Source organism: Neofelis nebulosa, chromosome 10 (assembly GCF_028018385.1).
Source record: "Neofelis nebulosa isolate mNeoNeb1 chromosome 10, mNeoNeb1.pri, whole genome shotgun sequence".
Taxonomy (NCBI): Eukaryota; Metazoa; Chordata; class Mammalia; order Carnivora; family Felidae; genus Neofelis; species Neofelis nebulosa.
Genome location: NC_080791.1, coordinates 8,575,915 through 8,595,928, shown reverse-complemented (window position 1 = coordinate 8,595,928; position 20,014 = coordinate 8,575,915). Strand labels below are relative to the sequence as shown.

General features: G+C 41.4%; 1 protein-coding gene and 1 long non-coding RNA gene across 3 annotated transcripts in view; one reads left to right on the top strand and one right to left on the bottom strand.

Moving 5' to 3' along the window:
- Positions 1-19,920, bottom strand: part of FDX1 (ferredoxin 1) — a 38,013-nt gene extending 18,093 nt beyond the window's left edge. For both annotated transcript variants that reach the window (XM_058686703.1, XM_058686704.1), the window contains exons 1-2: positions 19,712-19,920; positions 15,356-15,480 (exon numbers count right to left, since the gene is read on the bottom strand). In XM_058686703.1, the coding sequence (XP_058542686.1) occupies positions 15,356-15,480; positions 19,712-19,920 (334 nt within the window). The remainder of the gene's footprint in view (positions 1-15,355; positions 15,481-19,711) is intronic.
- On the top strand, positions 7,208-11,455 carry LOC131486788 (uncharacterized). Its single transcript, XR_009249448.1, has 2 exons — positions 7,208-7,408; positions 10,870-11,455. It is a non-coding gene; the product is annotated as an uncharacterized LOC131486788 (long non-coding RNA).
- Positions 19,921-20,014: the final 94 nt, after the last annotated feature.

Genomic DNA, 20,014 nt, shown 5'->3' with positions numbered 1-20,014 from the left:
GATGGAGGTTCCTCAAAAAACTAAAAATAGAACTACCCTACAACCCAGCAATTGCACTATTAGGCATTTATCCATGGGATACAGGTGTGCGGTTTCGAAGGGACACGTGGGCCCCTCTCATGTTTATAGCAGCACTATCAACAAGAGCCAAAGTATGGAAAGAGCCCAAATGTCCATCGATGGATGAATGGGTAAAGAAGATGTGGTACATATATACAATGGAGTATTACTCGGCAATCAAAAAGAATGAAATCTTGCCATTTGCAACTACGTGGATGGAACTGGAGGGTATTATGCTAAGTGAAATAACTCAGAGAAAGACAAATATCATATGAATTCACTCATATGAGGACTTTAAGAGACAAAACAGATGAACATAAGGGAAGGGAAACAAAAATAATATAAAAACAGGGAGAGGGACAAAACAGAAGAGACTCATAAATATGGAGAACAAACTGAGGGCTACTGGAGGGGCTGTGGGAGGGGGGATGGGCTAAATGGGTAAGAGGCATTAAGGAATCTACTACTGAAATCATTGTTTCACTATATGCTAATTTGGATATAAATTTTGAAAACTAAAAAATAAAATTTAAAAAATGTCAATTTGGGGACCTATTGTAAATGTTCTTTAAAAAAATTTTCAGTTTCCAGGTGTTCATTGCTACTATATAGAAATACAATGGATTTTTGTGTGTTCATCTTGTATCCAGGGACTTTGCCAAATAAACTCACTTATTAGTTCTAAGATTTTTTTGCACATTCCTTGTGATTTTTTTAATGTAAACAACAATCATTGTCAAAACCAGACAGTTTTATTTCTTCCTTTTCAATCCATATGCCTTTTTAATTTTTCTTTTTTTTTTTTTTTCCACCTTAATACACAGGCTAAGACTTCTGGCATGACATTAAACAGGAATGGTGAGGCTAGTCACCTTTGCCTTTTTCCTGATCTTAGGGGACAGGCATTCCATCTTTCACCATTACACAGGATGTTACTTGTAGGTTTTTTTGTCGATGCCCTTTATCAGCACCTGATTTTGCACAACCAGAGCCTACTTGTTTTCAGTTAAAACATGGAAGCTACTCACATCCTTAATGAAGATTCCCGTAGCTCCCAACTCCACTAGAGTCACAACCCAAACTGCCAAAGGCTATGGGCAGGAACAAAGTAGATGACAATCCTATTGGGCCTCATCTTCTAACTCCTCTTTAAGCATCATGGCATTCCCAGGCTCCATTCCTCCATGAAATCATCTGTATTGAAAATCAGCTGTGCATGTGTTCCCACTACCAGAATGGGGTACAAAGTGGAGAAAGGAGTCTCTAAAGTGAATGTGTGTGGTATGGTGTGTGTGTGTGTGTGTGTGTGTGTGTGTGTGTGTGTGTGTGTGTGTAGTAGATAGATCCAGAGAGTTAAGTATGTTTTCTTGATCCAGAGTTAGAAATTGCAATGCATAATTTTCTCATAGAAACCAGGCTGTAAATGGTGATTAAGTTAGTTATGAAGAAACAGGTTCTGTGGGTTGGCTTGGAAATTGAGCCACCATGTATATTATTTTCATGGAAAAACAGATCCTAAATGCGAAGCAGTTAACCTGAAAATGGATCTGGGGAACAAAACACTATTCATAAAATGGGGAACAACTATCACGTTTTAATCTTATCACACACACGGGGACCAAGTCTACAAGACAAAGGCTGGAAGGCAACCTATAAAAGGATAAAGGATACAAAAGTAACAACAACTACAGCACCTTCAATCTAAAAGTGATAGCTGATGAGAATATGGGTGCACTAATATAATGATACATGGAAAGAGATGGGACTGAAAGGGCAAAAGTTATGTGACACGCTCATATACAACCCCACAGTAATATCAATGGCTGTCAGCTTTTAGTGTCTTTATAAGTGGTTGGTTATATAAATTAATGGAGGAAATGTGTGTATGTGTGTGCATATAAATATGTATGTATATGTTATCTGTATTTTTTCTTTTAGAGAGAAAATGCAGGGGAGAGAGGAAGAGAGCGTGAGAGAGGGAGGGAGGGAGGGAGGGAGACAGAGAGAGAGACAGAGAGAGAGAGGGAATGAATCTCAAGAGAGAATGAATGCTCAGCATGGAGCCCAACGCGGGGCTCAATCTCATAACCCTGGGATCATGACCTAAGCCAAAATTAAGAGTCAGATGCTCAACCAACAGGGCCACCCAGGTACCCCATCTATACTCTTATATAGATATAGATATAGATTAGATATATAGATATATACACACATATACATGTAAGCATAAAATGATCACACTTTATGAGGGACATATTCTCAAAGGTTTTGGAAATTGTTGGTCTCATAATTCAAGAGTTATTTTCCTGATGAACCAAAAGGTAAAATAGGGAGATGGGTTCTAATTGTTCATAAATCTATAATATTCTTATCACATTTTTGTGTTAAAATATACTTAGGTAGAACAAACATTTGAAATAAGATTTTTTTACATTCCTATGTCCACCTTTCAAATAATCAAAAATACTTAGTGGAGACAATAATTGGACTTAGAGACACATTACAGCCACACCATATCCATCGTTCTTGCCTGGTTATGCAATAATTTTCCTGAAGTTAAAGGTATGTATGCTTTAGTGCTGCTTTTATTTTGTCAGCTCTCTAACAATTAAGAATTCTCCTAAATTAAAAGTAATATGTATCACAACAGATTTTTGCTTTCTTCATAGCTTTTTGTCACTTCTAACCTCTATTCCCAAATAACTGATTTTCAGATGCATTTTTTGGCATTAGCACTTAATGAATGCTTGGCTGGAAACTGTTACAGGCTTTAAAAATAGTAAATTATAACCAGGGTTGAAAATATCAGCACTATAATCAACAAAATCATACAGACATTCAGATGTCTGTAAATAGCAGTTGACATGATGGTGACAAAGGATGGCACGTGTCTGTTTGCCACTTAACGTGACATCGCTTTAGCCGATGTAACAAATGTAAAGTTGACAGTTGATACAGCCTGTCAGCTTGTAACTATGGGATTCTTGACCAAAGTTTCTTGACCACATACTTCTGATTTTGCTAGAGTAAAGCATTTCAAATTTTCAGAACTGAAAAATTACCTTAAGAGTAAGTATGGTTATTGGCTAATCTCAAGGCTGGTAATAAATAAAACATCTCCAGGCTGAGTTTTGGGGGGTTTTTTTGTTTGTTTGTTTGTTTGTTTGTTTTTTAAACAAGGCTAATGATATTAAGTTCGGGGGAAATGCTCAGAAATCCTTGCCATAAATTCCCAGGAAAGGATAGAGATCTACAGACTGTTGCTCCTTTCCTTTCATGTAATTTGAGTGTTTGCCAACAGGAAAAAGATCATTTTGCACACCTGTGCGCCTGTATCTTATATTAAGATTTTGTTGGGGCGCCTGGGTGGCTCTGTCAGTTAGGCATCTGATTCTTGATTTCAGGTCAGGCCATGATCTCAGGGTTCACAGGTTCCAGCCCCGTGTCAGGCTCCGTGCTGCCTGCACTTGTGATTCTCTCTCACCCTCTCTCTCAAAATAAACAAGTTAACTTAAAAAAATCATTTTGTAGAGATACTTTGATGCTGACAAGACAGATTGCCCACCCTGACCTAATGCCTTTCCCCCCAAAATCCAGAGGATAATGGTATTAAAATATTATATATTAAAAATGTGAAACTATATATAAATATAAAATTTAATTTTCTGAAGTTTGTTGTAGCATAGCCTGTAATACAGTATACCAACAAAGAACCAATACACATGACAGGAATACATATAGATTTATGTGAACATGATCAGGATCTCCCAATTTGAATACTTTTCCTCAAAAGAGACATATGAAGGAAGTAGATGATACAGCAGAAAAAAACCAAGGTCTGAGGTAATAAACTAGGTAAACTTGATCAGAGAGGTAGAACTGCCCCCTAGTGATGAAATATTACAATGCACTCTGAAAACTTAAAAGATCCTCCGAAAGATCTAGATCTTATAAACGTTGGAAATAAGCAAGCTTATAAATAAATGTGCTCCTTCCAAAATTTACCCATTTTCCTTTTTACTCAGTTATTCACTCATTACTTCATATTTAATGAGGAATAAAACAGGAGGAAGTTGTTATAAAGAAATATATAATGAATGAATCATGATGCATGCTATGAAAGAAACAAATAGGACAATAGGGTGCCGTGATGGAGAATGATGGGTTTGGGGCAGCAGGAGGAATCCTACTGGGTGGTTGGGCAAAGCCTCACTGAGGAAGTAACATAGAAACTGAGACTAGATGGATGAAAATCCCGTGTACAGGAGAAAGGAGAGAGGGAGGTGTCCCAGGCAGAGAAAAATGTAAAGTGTGTATGGAGTCTCAAAGTAAAAATTCTGGGTGAGTTCCACTCTTGAGAGAAGGCCAGTGTGGTCAAAATGAGAGAGAGGATGATGAGAAATTCTGGAGAAGAAGAAGGGCATTGGGGCCTTTTAGGCTCAGGGTAAGGAATGTGGATTTTGTCCTAAGTGAAATGGGAAGTTATTCATGGTTTTAATCCGGGCACATGGCTGACGTGCATTAGGACAAATCACCCCAAGTTCCGGGCTCAAGAGCAGAGGCAGGTAAGCACAGTTCCTAGTACACCGTGGCTGGCCAGCCCCAAGCAGTGCCTGCAGGGACGTGGGGAACAGGACACACTGGAGACATATTTTGGAGGCATATGTGACAGGAGCTCCTGATGGGACTGGAGTTAGGGACTGGGGGAGAAGGCAGAATAAAAGACACTCTCCAGCTTCAGGCTTGAACAGCTGGGCGATGCTCACTGACAACAGGAAAGGCCCTAGGAAGAACAAGTTTCAGTGGGGGGAAGAAAATCAAAAGCTGTTTAGTTATGTTGACTTTAAAACATCTGTGCAATTTCCAAGAAGGGACATGAAGCAGAAAGTTGGATGTTTAAGTCCAGGGCTCAGAGGAGAAGTGAGTTAAAAATGGAAATGTAACAATTTATGGGCATCTACATGGGATTTAAAGTCACAGAAGGGATGAGATCACCTTGGGAGAAGTTGTTAAGAAATCTGTCTACTTGGTCAGGCTCATTTGAGTAGGACTTTTTTTTTTTTTTTTTAATTTTTTTTTCAACGTTTTTTATTTATTTTTGGGACAGAGAGAGACAGAGCATGAACGGGGGAGGGGCAGAGAGAGAGGGAGACACAGAATCGGAAACAGGCTCCAGGCTCCGAGCCATCAGCCCAGAGCCTGACGCGGGGCTCGAACTCACGGACCGTGAGATCGTGACCTGGCTGAAGTCGGACGCTTAACCGACTGCGCCACCCAGGCGCCCCGAGTAGGACTTATTATAAGAGCTATATTTAAAGGGTCTCAACTTTAGGAGTTAATGAAATAGCTGCCCACATAAAGCTGTTATAATGAGTTCTTCTTTATAAAAATAACACTTTTTCAGTTTATTTATTTTATTTAAGTTTAAGGTTTTTAAGTTTATTTATTTATTTTTGAGAGAGAGAGAGAGAGAGAGAGAGCAAGTGGGGGGTAGGGGCAGAGAGAGAGGGAGAGAGAATTCCAAGCAGGCTCCACACTGTCAACAAGGAGCCCACCCCACAGCTTGAACCCACAAACCGTGAGATCATGACCTGAGCTGAAATCAAGAATTGGCCCAAATGACTCAGCAGCCCAGGTATCCTAACATTTCAGACTTCTTGACCTCATTGCTTTCATCTTTATTCTACAAAGTGGCTTAGGCTTAACTCTTATCTTTTGTGAACCTAGTTTAGGTAGGTTATATTTACATGCCAAAATTTCGGAACATGTTAGATCGTTAATCTTTAAAGCTTCTCTTCTGAGACTGCATAAGTGGACGCATAATTCTCATCAAATGACTAAAACTTGTGTGGGCATTAAATTTTTATATTCCTAGGGTATTAAGGAGAAAAAAGATTCTTCTAGTGATTATCTTGGTGGGATGAGATTATGGGAAACAGTTTTTAATGTATTTAAAATTTTTCTATGATGAAAAATGAGCCTGTATTAATCACTATGTTAACAATAATAGCTGATGTTTACTTTAAGCAGTTGCTTAGATTAATTCATTTCATCGTCACAGCAGCTTCATAAGGTAGATACATTATTCCCATTTTACCCTCAAAAAGACAGGGTATGAAGGAGGTGAGGTACCTAACCCAAGGTCACGAAGCTGGAAAAGTGGTAGATCTGAGACTCAAACCTTCACAGGAAGACTCCATTCTTAACCATTCTAACTAAAGCCTTTCCAAAAAAACCCTTTTGAAAATTGTGACTCACAGTATGAATTCTATTCTACACCATGACCCAGGACACATATACTTTATAAAAAAGCTAAACAAATAGTTCATGAAATAATACCCGTGCAAAAGATGGTGTGCTTTTATATATTCTGTTCTTTCTGATTTCCTTAAAATCTTGCTGGGAGCTACCCAATTGGTTTCACAATCCACTAACGGTTGGAATCTGCAGTTTGAAAAACACTTTAGTACAATACATAGTCATTAATGATGAAATATTTTAAAAATTTTCAAAAGATACTTTGATCACAATAAGTATGTGCAGTAAGACCATAATACTTAGGCTTTAATTTAGAAAGAATTAGTGGAAAGTAACTCATGAAAATCATCGACAGCAAATAGAGTATTCACAATGCTTTCAGAAAAACGTGGCTTCAAGTAAGAGGCTGAAAGCCATTTAACTAAATGTTTAAAATTAGTTTTCATTTTTATGATTTTTTTTTGGTCAAATAGCACATTTAGAGAGATTTTGCTAGCCAAGAAAATAAACAATACCTCATCAGAAAAACAGGCAAATAATTTGAGCAAACAACTTATAAAACAAACTTTACCAGGTAATTCTATCCCTAGTAATTTATTGCAAGGAGATTATAAACCACATACATAAAAAAGTATTTCTGAGGATGTTCGCCTTTAAGTTATTTAGAATAATTGATAACTGGAAGCCACCTAAATGTCCAAAGAAATGGATTAAATAAATCATGGTATATCTATATGAAAGAAAACTATACAGACATTTTAAATGATGTTTACAAAAGTATATTTAATGTCCGATATTGTCTCCTGGTATGTTCAATGGGGGGGACAAAACGCACTTAAAACCAACGATCTTTTTTTTTTTTTTTATCCCAGGGACACTAGTCCCAAAAATTCTCACGTAATTCAAAACCCAAGTCTAGACTAATTTTGTCAAGGGAATAAAGGTAGAAAGGGGCGGGGCGGGAGCGCGGGCCACCTCCGCATTTCCGACCCCACCCGCCTAGACAGGAAGCGGGCCTGCCTGCTGAGGTCCAGGACACATGGCACCCACCTGCTTCTCCAGCACCAGTCTGGATTTCCCGGAGATTTTTGTGAGCTTAAAAATATTTTTGCTTTTAAAATCCTATTTTCTAAGCACCTATAGCGTATCCACTCCTAAATTAACAGCACACATTGTCAGGGGGATCGTTCAACCCTCAGGGCATCAGGTCACATTTAACTTCCATCCCAAAGTTACTGGTTTGGGGAAGGGCGGTTATTTCAGCACTACACCATCACCTGATGAGTCAGTGCATGGTCCACCTGCTCTGGTCAGAGATTAGGAAACACTTTTTTAAGTAGGCTTGGCGCCCAGCATGGAGCCCAATGTGAGGCTTGAACCCAAGACCCTGAGATCAACGCTTGAGCTGAGATCAAGAGTCACGGGCTTAAGTGACTGAGCCGCCCAGGGCCCCAGGAAACATTTCTATCTATCTATCTGCTAATGTAGCTCCCCCATAATGGCATTAGCACGAACATCGTCTACAATTCACCCTGACTGTGAGCTTCAAAATTAAGTGAATCTCTTCACATTTTAAAAATGTGGGCACCTGGGTGGGTCAGTCAGTTAAGGGTCTGACTCTTGATTTTAGCTCAGGTCACCATCTCAGTTTTTGGGAATTTGAGCCCCGCATCAGACTCTGTGCTGACCAAGCCTACTTGAGATTGCACCTCTCTCTCTGCCCCTCCCTTGCTAGCGCTCTCTCGGTCCCTCTCAAAATAAATAAACCTAACAACAACAACAAATGTGGATAGATTCACACAATTTCAAACATGATACAGAATATGCAACTTTAATATTTTCCTATCACCCTTATTTCATGTCATTCATGTTTGCATAAAATGTCACCACAAGATAGGTTTTAAAAAGCACAGAAATGTGGGCACCTGGGTGGCTCAGTCCGGTAGGCTTACGACTCTATTTTGGCTCAGGTCATGATCTCACAGTTCATGAGTTTGAGCCCCACATGGGATTCTTTCTCCCTCTCTCTCTGCTCCTCCCCCCCCCCCCAAATAAACAAACTAAACTAAAAAGAAAAAAGCATGGAAAGTTATTAGTGGTTATGGAGAGTAAAATAATGGATGAATTTTATTTTACATGCTTATTAAAATTTCCAAAGTTTTCTACAATGAATAACATGCACTGATATTTTTAATCAGGAAAAATATTACTTTCTGTATTTATACAGATTTTATTTTTACCCCAATTTTTTACTTGTAGTAAAAAATACATACCATAAAATCTACCATCACTAGCCACTTTTAAGTATACCATTCAGTGGCATTAAGTACAATCATTATGTTGTACAACCATCACCACTGTCTATTTCCAGAAGACACTCAACATCCCAAACAGGTTCTTCCCTTCCGTTAGTCTCCGGGAACCTCTGGTCTACTTTGTCTCTATGAATATCCCTGTTCTAGGTACCTCACGTGCGAAGAATCACAGAGTATTTGTCCTTCTGTGTCTGGCTTATTTCACTTACACAATGTTTTCCAGGTTCCTCTACACTGCAACATGTGTCAGAATCTCATTTCTTTTAAATAATACTCCATTATATGTATATACCTCATCCTGTTCCTCCATCCATCTGTTGATGGACAGTTGAGTAGATTTCTACCTCTGGGGTACTGGGAATGATGCTGCTACGAGCAATGGGGTACAACATGTCTGAGTCTCTGCTTTCAGTTCTTTTGAGGCTCTACCTAGGAATGCAACTGCAGGACCACATGGTAATTCTGTGTTTAACTATTAGCGGCCCTGCCAAACTGTTCTCCACGGCGGCTGCACCATGGTACATTCCCACCAGCCATGCATCTGGCCTCCAATTTCTCCTCATCCCTGTCAACACTTGCCATTCTCTCATTTTTCTGACAATAGTCATCCTCGTGGATGTGAACCAGTGTCTCAACATGTATACGGGTTTTTATACAATAAAATAGACTAATGCAAACATTCCTAACACTTTTTTCATGTCAGATATTATTCCGAAGACACATATTAACTTTTCATTCAATATATGAAATTTATTGTCAAATTGGTTTCCATACAACACCCAGTGCTCATGCCACTGAAACATATGGTGAAAACATATGGTATCTGTCTTTCTCTGTATGGCTTATTTCACTTAGCATCACACTCTCCAGTTCCATCCACGTTGCTACAAAGGGCCATATTTCATTTTTTCTCATTGCCACGTAGTATTCCATTGTGTATATAAACCACAATTTCTTTATCCATTCATCAGTTGATGTACATTTAGGCTCTTTCCATAATTTGGCTATTGTTGAGAGTGCTGCTATAAACATTGGGGTACAAGTGCCCCTATGCATCAGTACTCCTGTATCTCTTGGGTAAATACCTAAGAGTGCTATTACTGGGTCATAGGGTAGGTCTATTTTTAATTTTTTGAGGAACCTCCACACTGTTTTTCAGAGCGGCTGCACCAGTTTGCATTCCCACCAACAGTGCAAGAGGGTTCCCGTTTCTCCACATCCTCTCCAGCATCTATAGTCTCCTGATGTGTTCATTGTGGCCACTCTGACTGGCGTGAGGTGATATCTGAGTGTGGTTTTGATTTGTACTTCCCTGATGAGGAGCGACGTTGAGCATCTTTTCATGTGCCTGTTGGCCATTCGGATGTCTTCTTTAGAGAAGTGTCTATTCATGTTTTCTGCCCATTTCTTCCCTGGGTTATTTGTTTGTTGGGTGTGGAGTTTGGTGAGCTCTTTATAGATTTTGGATGCTAGCCCTTTGTCCGACATGTCATTTGCAAATATCTTTTCCCATTCCGTTGGTTGCCTTTTAGTTTTGTTGGTTGTTTCTTTTGCAGTGCAGAAGCTTTTTATCTTCATAAGGTCCCAGTAGTTCATTTTTGCTTTTAATTCCCTTGCCTTTTGGGATGAAGACACATATTAACTTAACCATTATAAAAGTCCTATGAAGTGAGTATTATTATTATCCCCACTTGACAGATAATGAAAGTGAGGCACAGGGAAGTAAGTCGCTACAGGAAAAGTTACAATACAGGGAAAAGTGGAATGAAAATGAAAAACTCACAATCAGATCAAGAAGAGACAACCAGCACTGAACGCCTTCTAAGACTGTTTTCAGTACATTCTGAAAAATCAAAAGCAACTAAATACATTTGTCTTTTTCACTTATAAACATCTACCTGTGTTATTATAAATACATTGTGAATGTTATTTGTAATGGACACATACTGTAATTTAGAAATGCCATCCTGGACTTAAACAATTCCCATTATGATACATTTAGGTTGTCTCCTCTAATTTTTTTCTTAGATACATTTTTCAAATAGGTGACGAGCCAACAGCCTCTTCTGTGCTGTCCTGCCGGCTGCTTCCCTTATCCTGTATTCAATAAACTTGTATCTCCTTTAAAAGGAGATACAATTGATTAAATAAAAATAAAATAGGTAACGTATTCACACCATCCAAAACTCAGAAAGTATAAAAAGTGTTATAATGAAAATCTCCCTCCTACCAACAGGTAACCACTGATCTTTGTTTTTAAGACTCCTTCCAGAGACTTTTGCTAACACGGCCATATAATATCCCACTGTGTAACCACACACCAGCCCTCCACTGATGGGCATTCGGTTGTTTCAGACTTTTTGCTGTTACGAGTATCTCTGCAGTGAAGAGCCCAATACACATGCCTCGTATATACAACTGCCTCTGTGGAGACATGTAGAAAAATAGATGCATGGGTCACAGCCTCCACGTCAGCTTTCTCAGAACTCAAAAGATCAACTTTCTCAAGGGCACGAACAGTGTTCGTTATTTCATCTAAGTATCCTCGCTTAGACCGGTAATGGCCTCCACAGTCAGCCATAAAGATGACAAAGACACAGTTCTGTCACGTAAGTTTCCTTCGGCACTGTGAACTTGTATACTAGCTGATGCAACGTCTTTGCCTTCTGAGTCCAATACCTGAGCCTCCTCGGGGCAGTTTCTATAGACTGTTTTTGTTCCTGAGTACGAGCCACACTTTCCCATTTCTCTGGATGTCTTGAATTTTTTTTCATTGCAGGTGGACACTGTGCCTAATAAAATGTGGCGACCGGGGAAATCAGGATTCCAACCCTGTGCCTGTTGTTATTTGTTTCTCCAGTGACTTTCCTGTTCTAATGCTCCAATTTTCCCCCGTCTGTTTCCCCCGTCGTGTATGGCCTCTGAAGTCTCTGCTCGGTTAGCTCAGCGGTCAGCCAGATGACTGGACAGGGTTTCCTTCAATGCATTGAATCACTAACTCTTCCACCTTTTGCTGACGAGCTTCGTGTGTGATTCAGTGCCCCTTCAACGTTCAGTCCCCGCATGGGACTCCAGGTTAGCCAGGGATGAGAGGCCAGGGCCCTGACACATCTTTCCTGCAGGGTCGCACGTCGAGCATGGCCGTCTAGATCCCCAGAGCAGTTCAAAGCCCACTACAGACATCTCATTCCCCAGATCTTCCTTTTAAATTTTTGGCCAGGCTCCAGTTTGCCCAACTGGTATCACAGCCTCAGCAGTTGTGTTAAACAACTGCACGTGACTGTTTTAGACTGAAGTCCTAGGGGTAGATCTTTTTCCACGGAGCAATCTCTGAGGCAGGTCAGGTAGCTCTCTGGGCCGGAGCTTTCCTGGAAAGCTGTGAGACAAGTGACCGCGGTCTGGAGATTGGACGTTCTGAGGGATTCAAGCCCCACGTGTCCCTCCAGTGGCCGCAAGCCCGCTGGGTTTCACAGCTACCGTAGTTCTGAAGCTGCCAAGTGTTAAGGCTACTGCAGAACTGGGGATGAGAGGATGAGAGAAGGCCAAGTTTAAATGCCACGAGTCCTGCCATGCTTACCAGGGTCAGTACTGTGCTAAGCACTTCATTTCCAATATCCCGTTTCACCTCTAACAACCCGATGAGGTTAGAACTATTATAATCCTAGTTTACAGAAGAGGAAACTGAGGCATGCAGACTTTCAAGTGGCTTGCTCCCGGTCTCACAGCTAGTAAGAGATAGGAACCATAATCGGTCTGATTCCAGAGTCTTATTCTCAATGACTGTGCTTGTACTACTTTTCATCTGTGAGAGAATAATCCAGAGAAACTAGGTTTAGTTAAAAGTGTAGCTGGAAAAAAAACAAAACAAAACAAAAGGGGGTGCCTGGGTGGCTCAGTCGGTTGGGCATCCGACTTCGGCTCAGGTCATGATCTTGTGGTCCGTGAGTTCGAGCCCCGCGTCGGGCTCTGTGCTGACAGCTCAGAGCCTGGAGCCTGCTTCAGATTCTGTGTCTCCCTCTCTCTCTCCCCCTCCCCTGCTTGTGCTTTCTCTCTCTAAATAAATAAACATTAAAAAAAAAAATTTAAGGAGCGCCTGGGTGGCTCAGTTGGTTGAGCATCCAACTTCGGCTCAGGTCATGATCTCGCAATTTGTGAGTTAGACCCTCGCGTGAGGCTCTGACGGCTCAGAGCCTGGAGCCTGCTTCGGATTCCATCTCCTTCTCTCTCTGCCCCTCCCCCACTTGTGCTCTATCTCTATCAAAAAAACATTTTTTTTAAGTGTAGCTGAATATGAATGCATGAGGAAGATCAATTACAGATAAATTTTATAGAATATATATTATACTTAAATTTTCTTTTAAGTATTTTCATTTCTTTTAAATGAATTCTTTCCCTAAATTAGTCATTCTTTTTTTTTTTTTTTTTTTTTAATTTTTTTTTTCAACGTTTTTTATTTTATTTTTGGGACAGAGAGAGACAGAGCATGAACGGGGGAGGGGCAGAGAGAGAGGGAGACACAGAATCGGAAACAGGCTCCAGGCTCCGAGCCATCAGCCCAGAGCCCGACGCGGGGCTCGAACTCACGGACCGCGAGATCGTGACCTGGCTGAAGTCGGACGCTTAACCGACTGCGCCACCCAGGCGCCCCTAAATTAGTCATTCTTAACTATGGTGTGGATGTGAACCATGTGGAACTTTGTAAAAATATACCTACACAACTCCCCTCTCTCCCTGTACTATTTATGATGGAACGCAGATGTCTGCACTTTTAAAAGTTCTGTAGAGATTCTGAAACTCAATCCCAGCCAAGAATCACTGCACGAGACTCAAAAACTCCTTAAAATTAGAACCGTATCAACTATTTCACCACCTAATTTCTGTGACAGGTGTTCACACAGGAAAGATGCTTCTTAGGGGAAATGGCATAAAGGAAAAAGCAGACCTTTGGGAGTTAAGAGACTTGAGTTTGAGTGCTGGACCTCTCACTCGCTCCTTGTATGACCCAGGGAAAATTAACTTCTCTGAACCTTAGTTTCTTCATCTATAAAATGGAAGTTTAAAAAACAAGTCTACAAGAACAGGTAACAAAGGCTGGAATGTACTATGCGTGCAAACGGTCGTTGTCATGATTAACCCTGACTTAGATTTAGAAATTCAGCAAATGTTTTTCACTATCAGCTCGGGACAAAACCAACTCTGTGAGGTCCCTGAGTAAGAGCTCACAATCTAACACACGAGTACGGGAGAGGGGCATTCTCCCTAAAAAGGCAAACTGTGATGAGCATTGACACAGATATATTTATTATATGATGGGAAAACGGTGGAAGAGAAATAGTTCTGTGCTGGAAAAGGTCCCTAAAAGTGTAATGTGAACCGTGCCTAGAACGAATCAGAGTCAGACAGGCACAATCACAGTCTGCCTTGCTGCAAACCAGGGGTTCTCTAACATACAGCAAAGTCACACGAGGACTTGTGAAAACAGACACTGCTGGGTGCTACCGCAAACACTCTGATTCAGCAGATCTGGAGTGGGGTTTGAGGATCTGCATCTCCCAAGTGACACGGATGCTAACACTGAGAACCACCACTCCACACAGAGAGAGTACTTGAGCAAAAGTGACAGCTGACAGAAAGGGTATCCCTGACCTGGAAGATGGCAGTTTCTGGGACACAGTCTTCGTGTGAGTGGTTAGAGAATATGGTCAGAAATCTAGAAATAAAAACTTTCTAAATAAAACACTTCCTTCTCTAACAAGAGGGAGATAAACTGCACATCCGAGGAAGGGGAACGGACATTCGAGACTCTGTGGTGACGGAGGTTAAGTGGACATGTGGCGGTGGCCATCTGTCAATATACACAAATATCAAATCAATATGTTGTACACCTAAAAGCAATATGTTAAATGGCAATTATAGCTCAATAAAACAAAATAGAAGAGTACGTAAAATAAAACTCACTTAAAAGATACATAAGCTCAATCGATACAAGAAAACACCAGTCAAACCCAAATTGAGGGAAATTTTATAAAACAACATACCACTACTTGTCGAAAGTGTCAAGGCTGTGAAAAATGAAAAAGAAGAGTAAGGAAATGTCACAGACTGAAAGAGTTTACGGACGTATGATAACTAAATGCAATGAAGTCTCCTGGATTGAATCCCAAAACAGAAAGACATTCATGGGAAAACTAGGAAGATTTCATGAAGTCTATAGTTTTTTAGTTATTGCACCAACATTACTTTCTGGGTTTTGATTATTACACCATAGTTCTGTAAACTGTTAACAGAAGAAGCTGAGTGAAGATTGTATTGGAAAGTTCTGTACCGTTTTTACAACCTTTCTGTCCATCTAAGGTATGTGCAAATACAAAGTTAAAAAAAAAAAACAAAACTAAGTCAAAACTAACTACTCCTCTGTGATAGGACATTTAACATCTGTAACCTGGTACCTTTCAACTCCACTTGCTACTCCCAGCTTTGCGTCACACAGGTCATCAGTAAGGTAATGAGGCAAGAAAGTTTGGGGTAAAGGGTTAATTAAATGTACAAAGGAAAGAAACACAGTGTCACTCATTCTTTATAAAAGAGAATGTAACACTAACACATCCTGAATTTTAATATTTATCTTAGTATGCTAGACATTAAAATTCTGCAAAAAAAAAAAAATTTGAAACCTATTGAATGGTTTCATTTACGAATTTTAACGAAAGTTTCATACTCACCAAAGCCATCAATATCTAGGTTATTCTCAACCACAACATCTAGTAGAGAGTCACCGACTTTCCCTTTGGCTGTCAACGTCTCCCCATCACGGTTTACAAAGTGGACTGTTATTTTATCTTCTGAGCTGGAAAAGGAAGTAGTCCTTTATTATTTTTAGTAATTTTAAAAGATACTTTAAAGGAATTGTTTTAGGAACTTGTAAGGTCAAAAACATAGGGGATGTGTGTAAGCATGCATGCAAATATGCTTTTTATAGTATTCTTTCCTTTCTACAGTTTAGAGAAGGCATCACAAATCAGAGGCATGTCTATCTACCCATTTACCAGAAAGGAAGCTCTACAGCCCTATAGGAAAGGGCAACTACATTACTGTCAAGGCCACCCATTGTGTCCCCCCAGGGGTTACAGCCATAGGTTGAGTCCTGTGACAACACATAGCAACCATCCTTAGTCATGAAGTCCATTTTACTCTCACACGGCTCCCTGAAAAACGTCATCTGTATGTAGCTTCCCTAGAAGACGACACCGTGAGATCATTCTGCTATCGGTAGGGTAACAGCTGTGCGGGTGTCTGAGAGGCAGCAGTCTGTTTTCGGAGCATTTACACATCTCATTTTGGTCCACATCATGTACTCAAAACTCAAAGAGGCTACGATAGGTTTTTGTTTGTTTGAATCAATGGGAAGATAAATATGATGCCTCCTTGCGTGTTTTATTATAGGATATTATGTTACCCAATAGAGTCAGCGGACTTAAATTCCTTTCCCTTCTCATAAACATCACTCCAAAATCTGGGAAAAGAAATGATATTAGCAACGAGATGCCTGTCATCCACCATTGGTCATTTTAATTTTGACCTCACATTTGAAAAGATGTACTTTAGCTTAAATTAATTAGTTGCAATTTTCACTACTGCCAATAGAGGGTAATAATCCATCAAAGAAAACTTTAATGTAGGTAAAACTAGAATTATATAATTTCAGAGCTGTAAATATATTGCAAATTATCAGGTCAAATTATTTTAGAAATGAGGCAACTAAAGCCCCTTTCAGATAATGGCCTCCTTGATAATTCAATGCTGAAAAAAGGAGAATTCTACGAATTAAAAAGTATCGCTTGTGTGTGTGTGTGTGTGTGTGTGTGTGTGTGTGTGAGAGAGAGAGAGAGAGAGAGAGAGAGAGAGAGAGAGAGAGAATGGCTCTCCAGAAGGGCCTGTGCTCTCCAACTTCTTTTCAAAGCAAAAAACAAAAACAAAAACAAAAAAAAACAAAAAAAAACCTTTAGAAGCTCACAGCACTGAAATGTCTTTTACATGAAACTCCTCTTCCATAAAATCAGGGTAACATTTATGTTCTAGTTTTGATTATGTACGCAAAATACCTAGAGCTCAACAAACACTGATTAATAACTTTTATTTAAAACTTCAGTCATTTTTAAATTTTTTTTAATGTTTATTTATTTTTGAGAAAGAGAAAGAGAGACAGAGCCTGACATGGGGCTTGAACCCACCAAGCTAAGCGGAAGCCGATGCTTAACCAACTTACCCACCCACCCAGGCGCCCCAGCTTCAGTCCTTTTGTTGCTAAGAAGCAACTGCTATGAATTAGAGGTGTATAGTCCCAGAAAAAAATACTGCACAGTAAGAGAAATAATAGGTTTGTCAAAGGAGCGGAGAGGAAGCAGAAATGAGAGGAAAGGTAATCCTGCAGCTGAAAGCGTATGAAATGTGAGAATCAGAAGATGTACATTCTAGCTCTGGGTCTGACATACACACATTAGATGACCAGGGGAAGCCACTGCCTTATGGGTAAGATGGGGACTGTGACTTCACCAAGCTGGTGAAGGAGAATCAAAGGTACATTAGTGGAAACACTTTGTTTCTTACAGCATTATACACATGTACTTTACCCAAATAACTATCCATTTGCTATTAATAATTGGTATTGGTGGGTTTTAGGTTTCCCCCCCAATTCCAGGAACTAGCAACAAGCTTTTAGCTGTTCCCAAGGATAAGATTTCACGCACTGAGAAATAAACACAATCCTTCTAAATCTTCTACCAACATCAATTCATCAGCGCAACCAACTATTTTCTTCACTTGTTACCTTTTACTACTGCCATTTCTTCTGCTCAACCACAGCAGGTATTTTAACAAAGCTGTCTGGGGTTGCGGTGGTACAGTTCCTAACAGACTTCTCATAGGGAGGGAAGTTATTATAGCTGCTGATGCCTACCTTTTCACCATATAGGGAGGGTGGCCTGAGGCTGTTGGTCCAAGAAAAGAGTCTGGCCCATTCTGGGGCTCCCTACTTCCATAGCCTCCTTAACTCTTCCTAATGACTCTGTGGGCTAAAGAATTGTCAACCCTCATGGTGCTCAAGGAAACAAACTAAAACTGCTTGACTTCTGTTCCTAGTTTGCCAGCTACTTAATATATTTTTATTTCCCACCTCACCTACCTCCCAGGATTTTCTTAAGCGTGAAGTGCAGCAATTGTTGTGAAAGCCCTTTGAAGCCTAAATCGCTACAAAATAGGAAGTATTATGTTGGAGTATTTTGGAGTAAAAGCCTTTTTTCTCGCCCCCCAACTCTCAATTACTGATAACTTAGCCATACAGTTTCTAGGCTGTTCTGTCCCGTGCAACTCTGTGCACTAACAGAGATGTTCTACACCTGCAATGTCCAACAGAGTAGCCACTGGCCACACGTGGCTGTTGAGTACTTGAAATGCAGCCAGCACAACTGGGATACCGACTCTTTTAAATGTATTTAACTGATGTTATCTTAAACAGCCACAATGTGGTTGGTTGTAACGATAGTGGAAAACGCAAGTCTGAGAGAGTAAGAGGTGAAAGATCTAGTTGTTAGTTCCAACGTGTGTGATACAAAGCACAAGGCCATCAACTGAAACTGTGCCAATGAGGAGGAAGGCAGGATTAGGAGGGAATAGAACAGATGTGCTTCCTTTTAAGACAACCTGATATATCCAAGTTCAGGCTTGATAAATGCAGGGGAGATAACTGCCATTTACAAAAGCATTCACGTTCCCTTGAAATACTAGGTTCGTGAATAAGTTCAATATATGTTGTCCCAATGTATACACAGTTTTTTTTTTCCCCAGAAAGCATCCATTGTACAGAAACATCCATGTACAGAGGTAGAGGCAGGGAGTGTCAAAGAAACAGGGACAAATAAATCCAGCTTGCCTTCTCCTTTATCTCCCTCACACTTCATGCAACAAAAATTTATTGAGCATGCGCTACGTAATAGTATTAATGGGGAAAAGATAATTAAGTCTTAGACCCCATTCTCAGGGACCTTATCAAGAAGAAACTAGAAAAGGCAGCATACAAATCCAAAACTGTCTCCCTCCAGGTCTTGCTTCCCACTACATGACAGCAAGGAGTCAGAGAACTGTCCAGAGATCTGCATTACGTAAGGCTCCACCGCACTCTGAAATTATGAGCAAATTTTATTCCCATTATATCTAAAGGGATCGTGTCTTTGAAAAACAAATATACCCAAGAATACAAATCTTCAAAATATTTTGGGGAAAATATTTTTTACATCACTTTCAACATTTAATACAAAACACAACACTGTGGGCCTTAGCAGCTGCTGCCAACAGGTGGCACCTACTGAGCCCTCACCATTTGCCAGACACAAGACCACCTCTATTATCTGTACTATCGTATTCTTCAAATAACCCTATGAGGCCTATGCTTGACTTATGCTCCATTTATAAATGGGGAAACTGAGGTTTATACTGATGGAGGAAGTGAGGCATTAAGTGCCCAAGCCTAGTTTAAAACACGGCCTTGCCAGTGCGAGGCAAGGAGTTTTAGCACCGCATCGGCTACAAGACAGCATACAGGCAATAAGGGGATAGTGTGTGTGTATCCTAAACAGACATTCCCAGCCACAGAACTGGAGCCGGAACGTCCTAAAAGAGCAGGGAAAGGCCCAGAACCAAAGCGCTGGCCGGGACATTAACGGAGAGCGTTTTATGAAGGTCAGTGCAGGCTCCGGGCAAAGCAAAGGTCAGCGCCGAGCCAAAGCACTGCAGAATCGACTGTGGCAGAGCGCGCGGCTTCCGGAGGGCCCCGGGCGGAAGGGAGAGCGGGGTCCAGGGGGTCCCGGGTCCCCGTTCCCCGCAGGCGTCCGGGCTGGGAAAGGAAACCGCGGCGTGAATGGAAGCAGACAGGGCCCCGAGGAACGCCACGGCCCAGGCGGGGCGAGAGGCGAGCGACCCCGGACAGCGGCCTGGCCGCAAGCGTCCAAGAAGGGGCAGGGAAACCAGCATCCGCGCGGCGCCGGGGACCCCCGCCCGCATGCGCACGCCGGCCCGCGTCTCACCTGCTCCGCGCCGGCGCCGACACGCTCAGCGTCCGGGGCGCCACCGCGCCGCCGCCCCGGCCCGGTCCCCCCAGCCCCCCGGGCCCCCCGAGCCCCGCGAGGCAGCCGGCTCCCGCGCGGGGTCTGGCGTGGAGCAGCCAACGATAGGCCGCGCCGCCCAGGGCCACGGAGGCGGCGCGCAGGAGCCGGGCGCCCCCCGCGGCGGCCATGGCCGGCGGTCGGGTAACTACCGGAAGCGACGCTGAGGCCGCACGGCAGCGGCCGCGAGAGGCTCGGCGAGCGCGGGCGACTAGACGCCGGGGG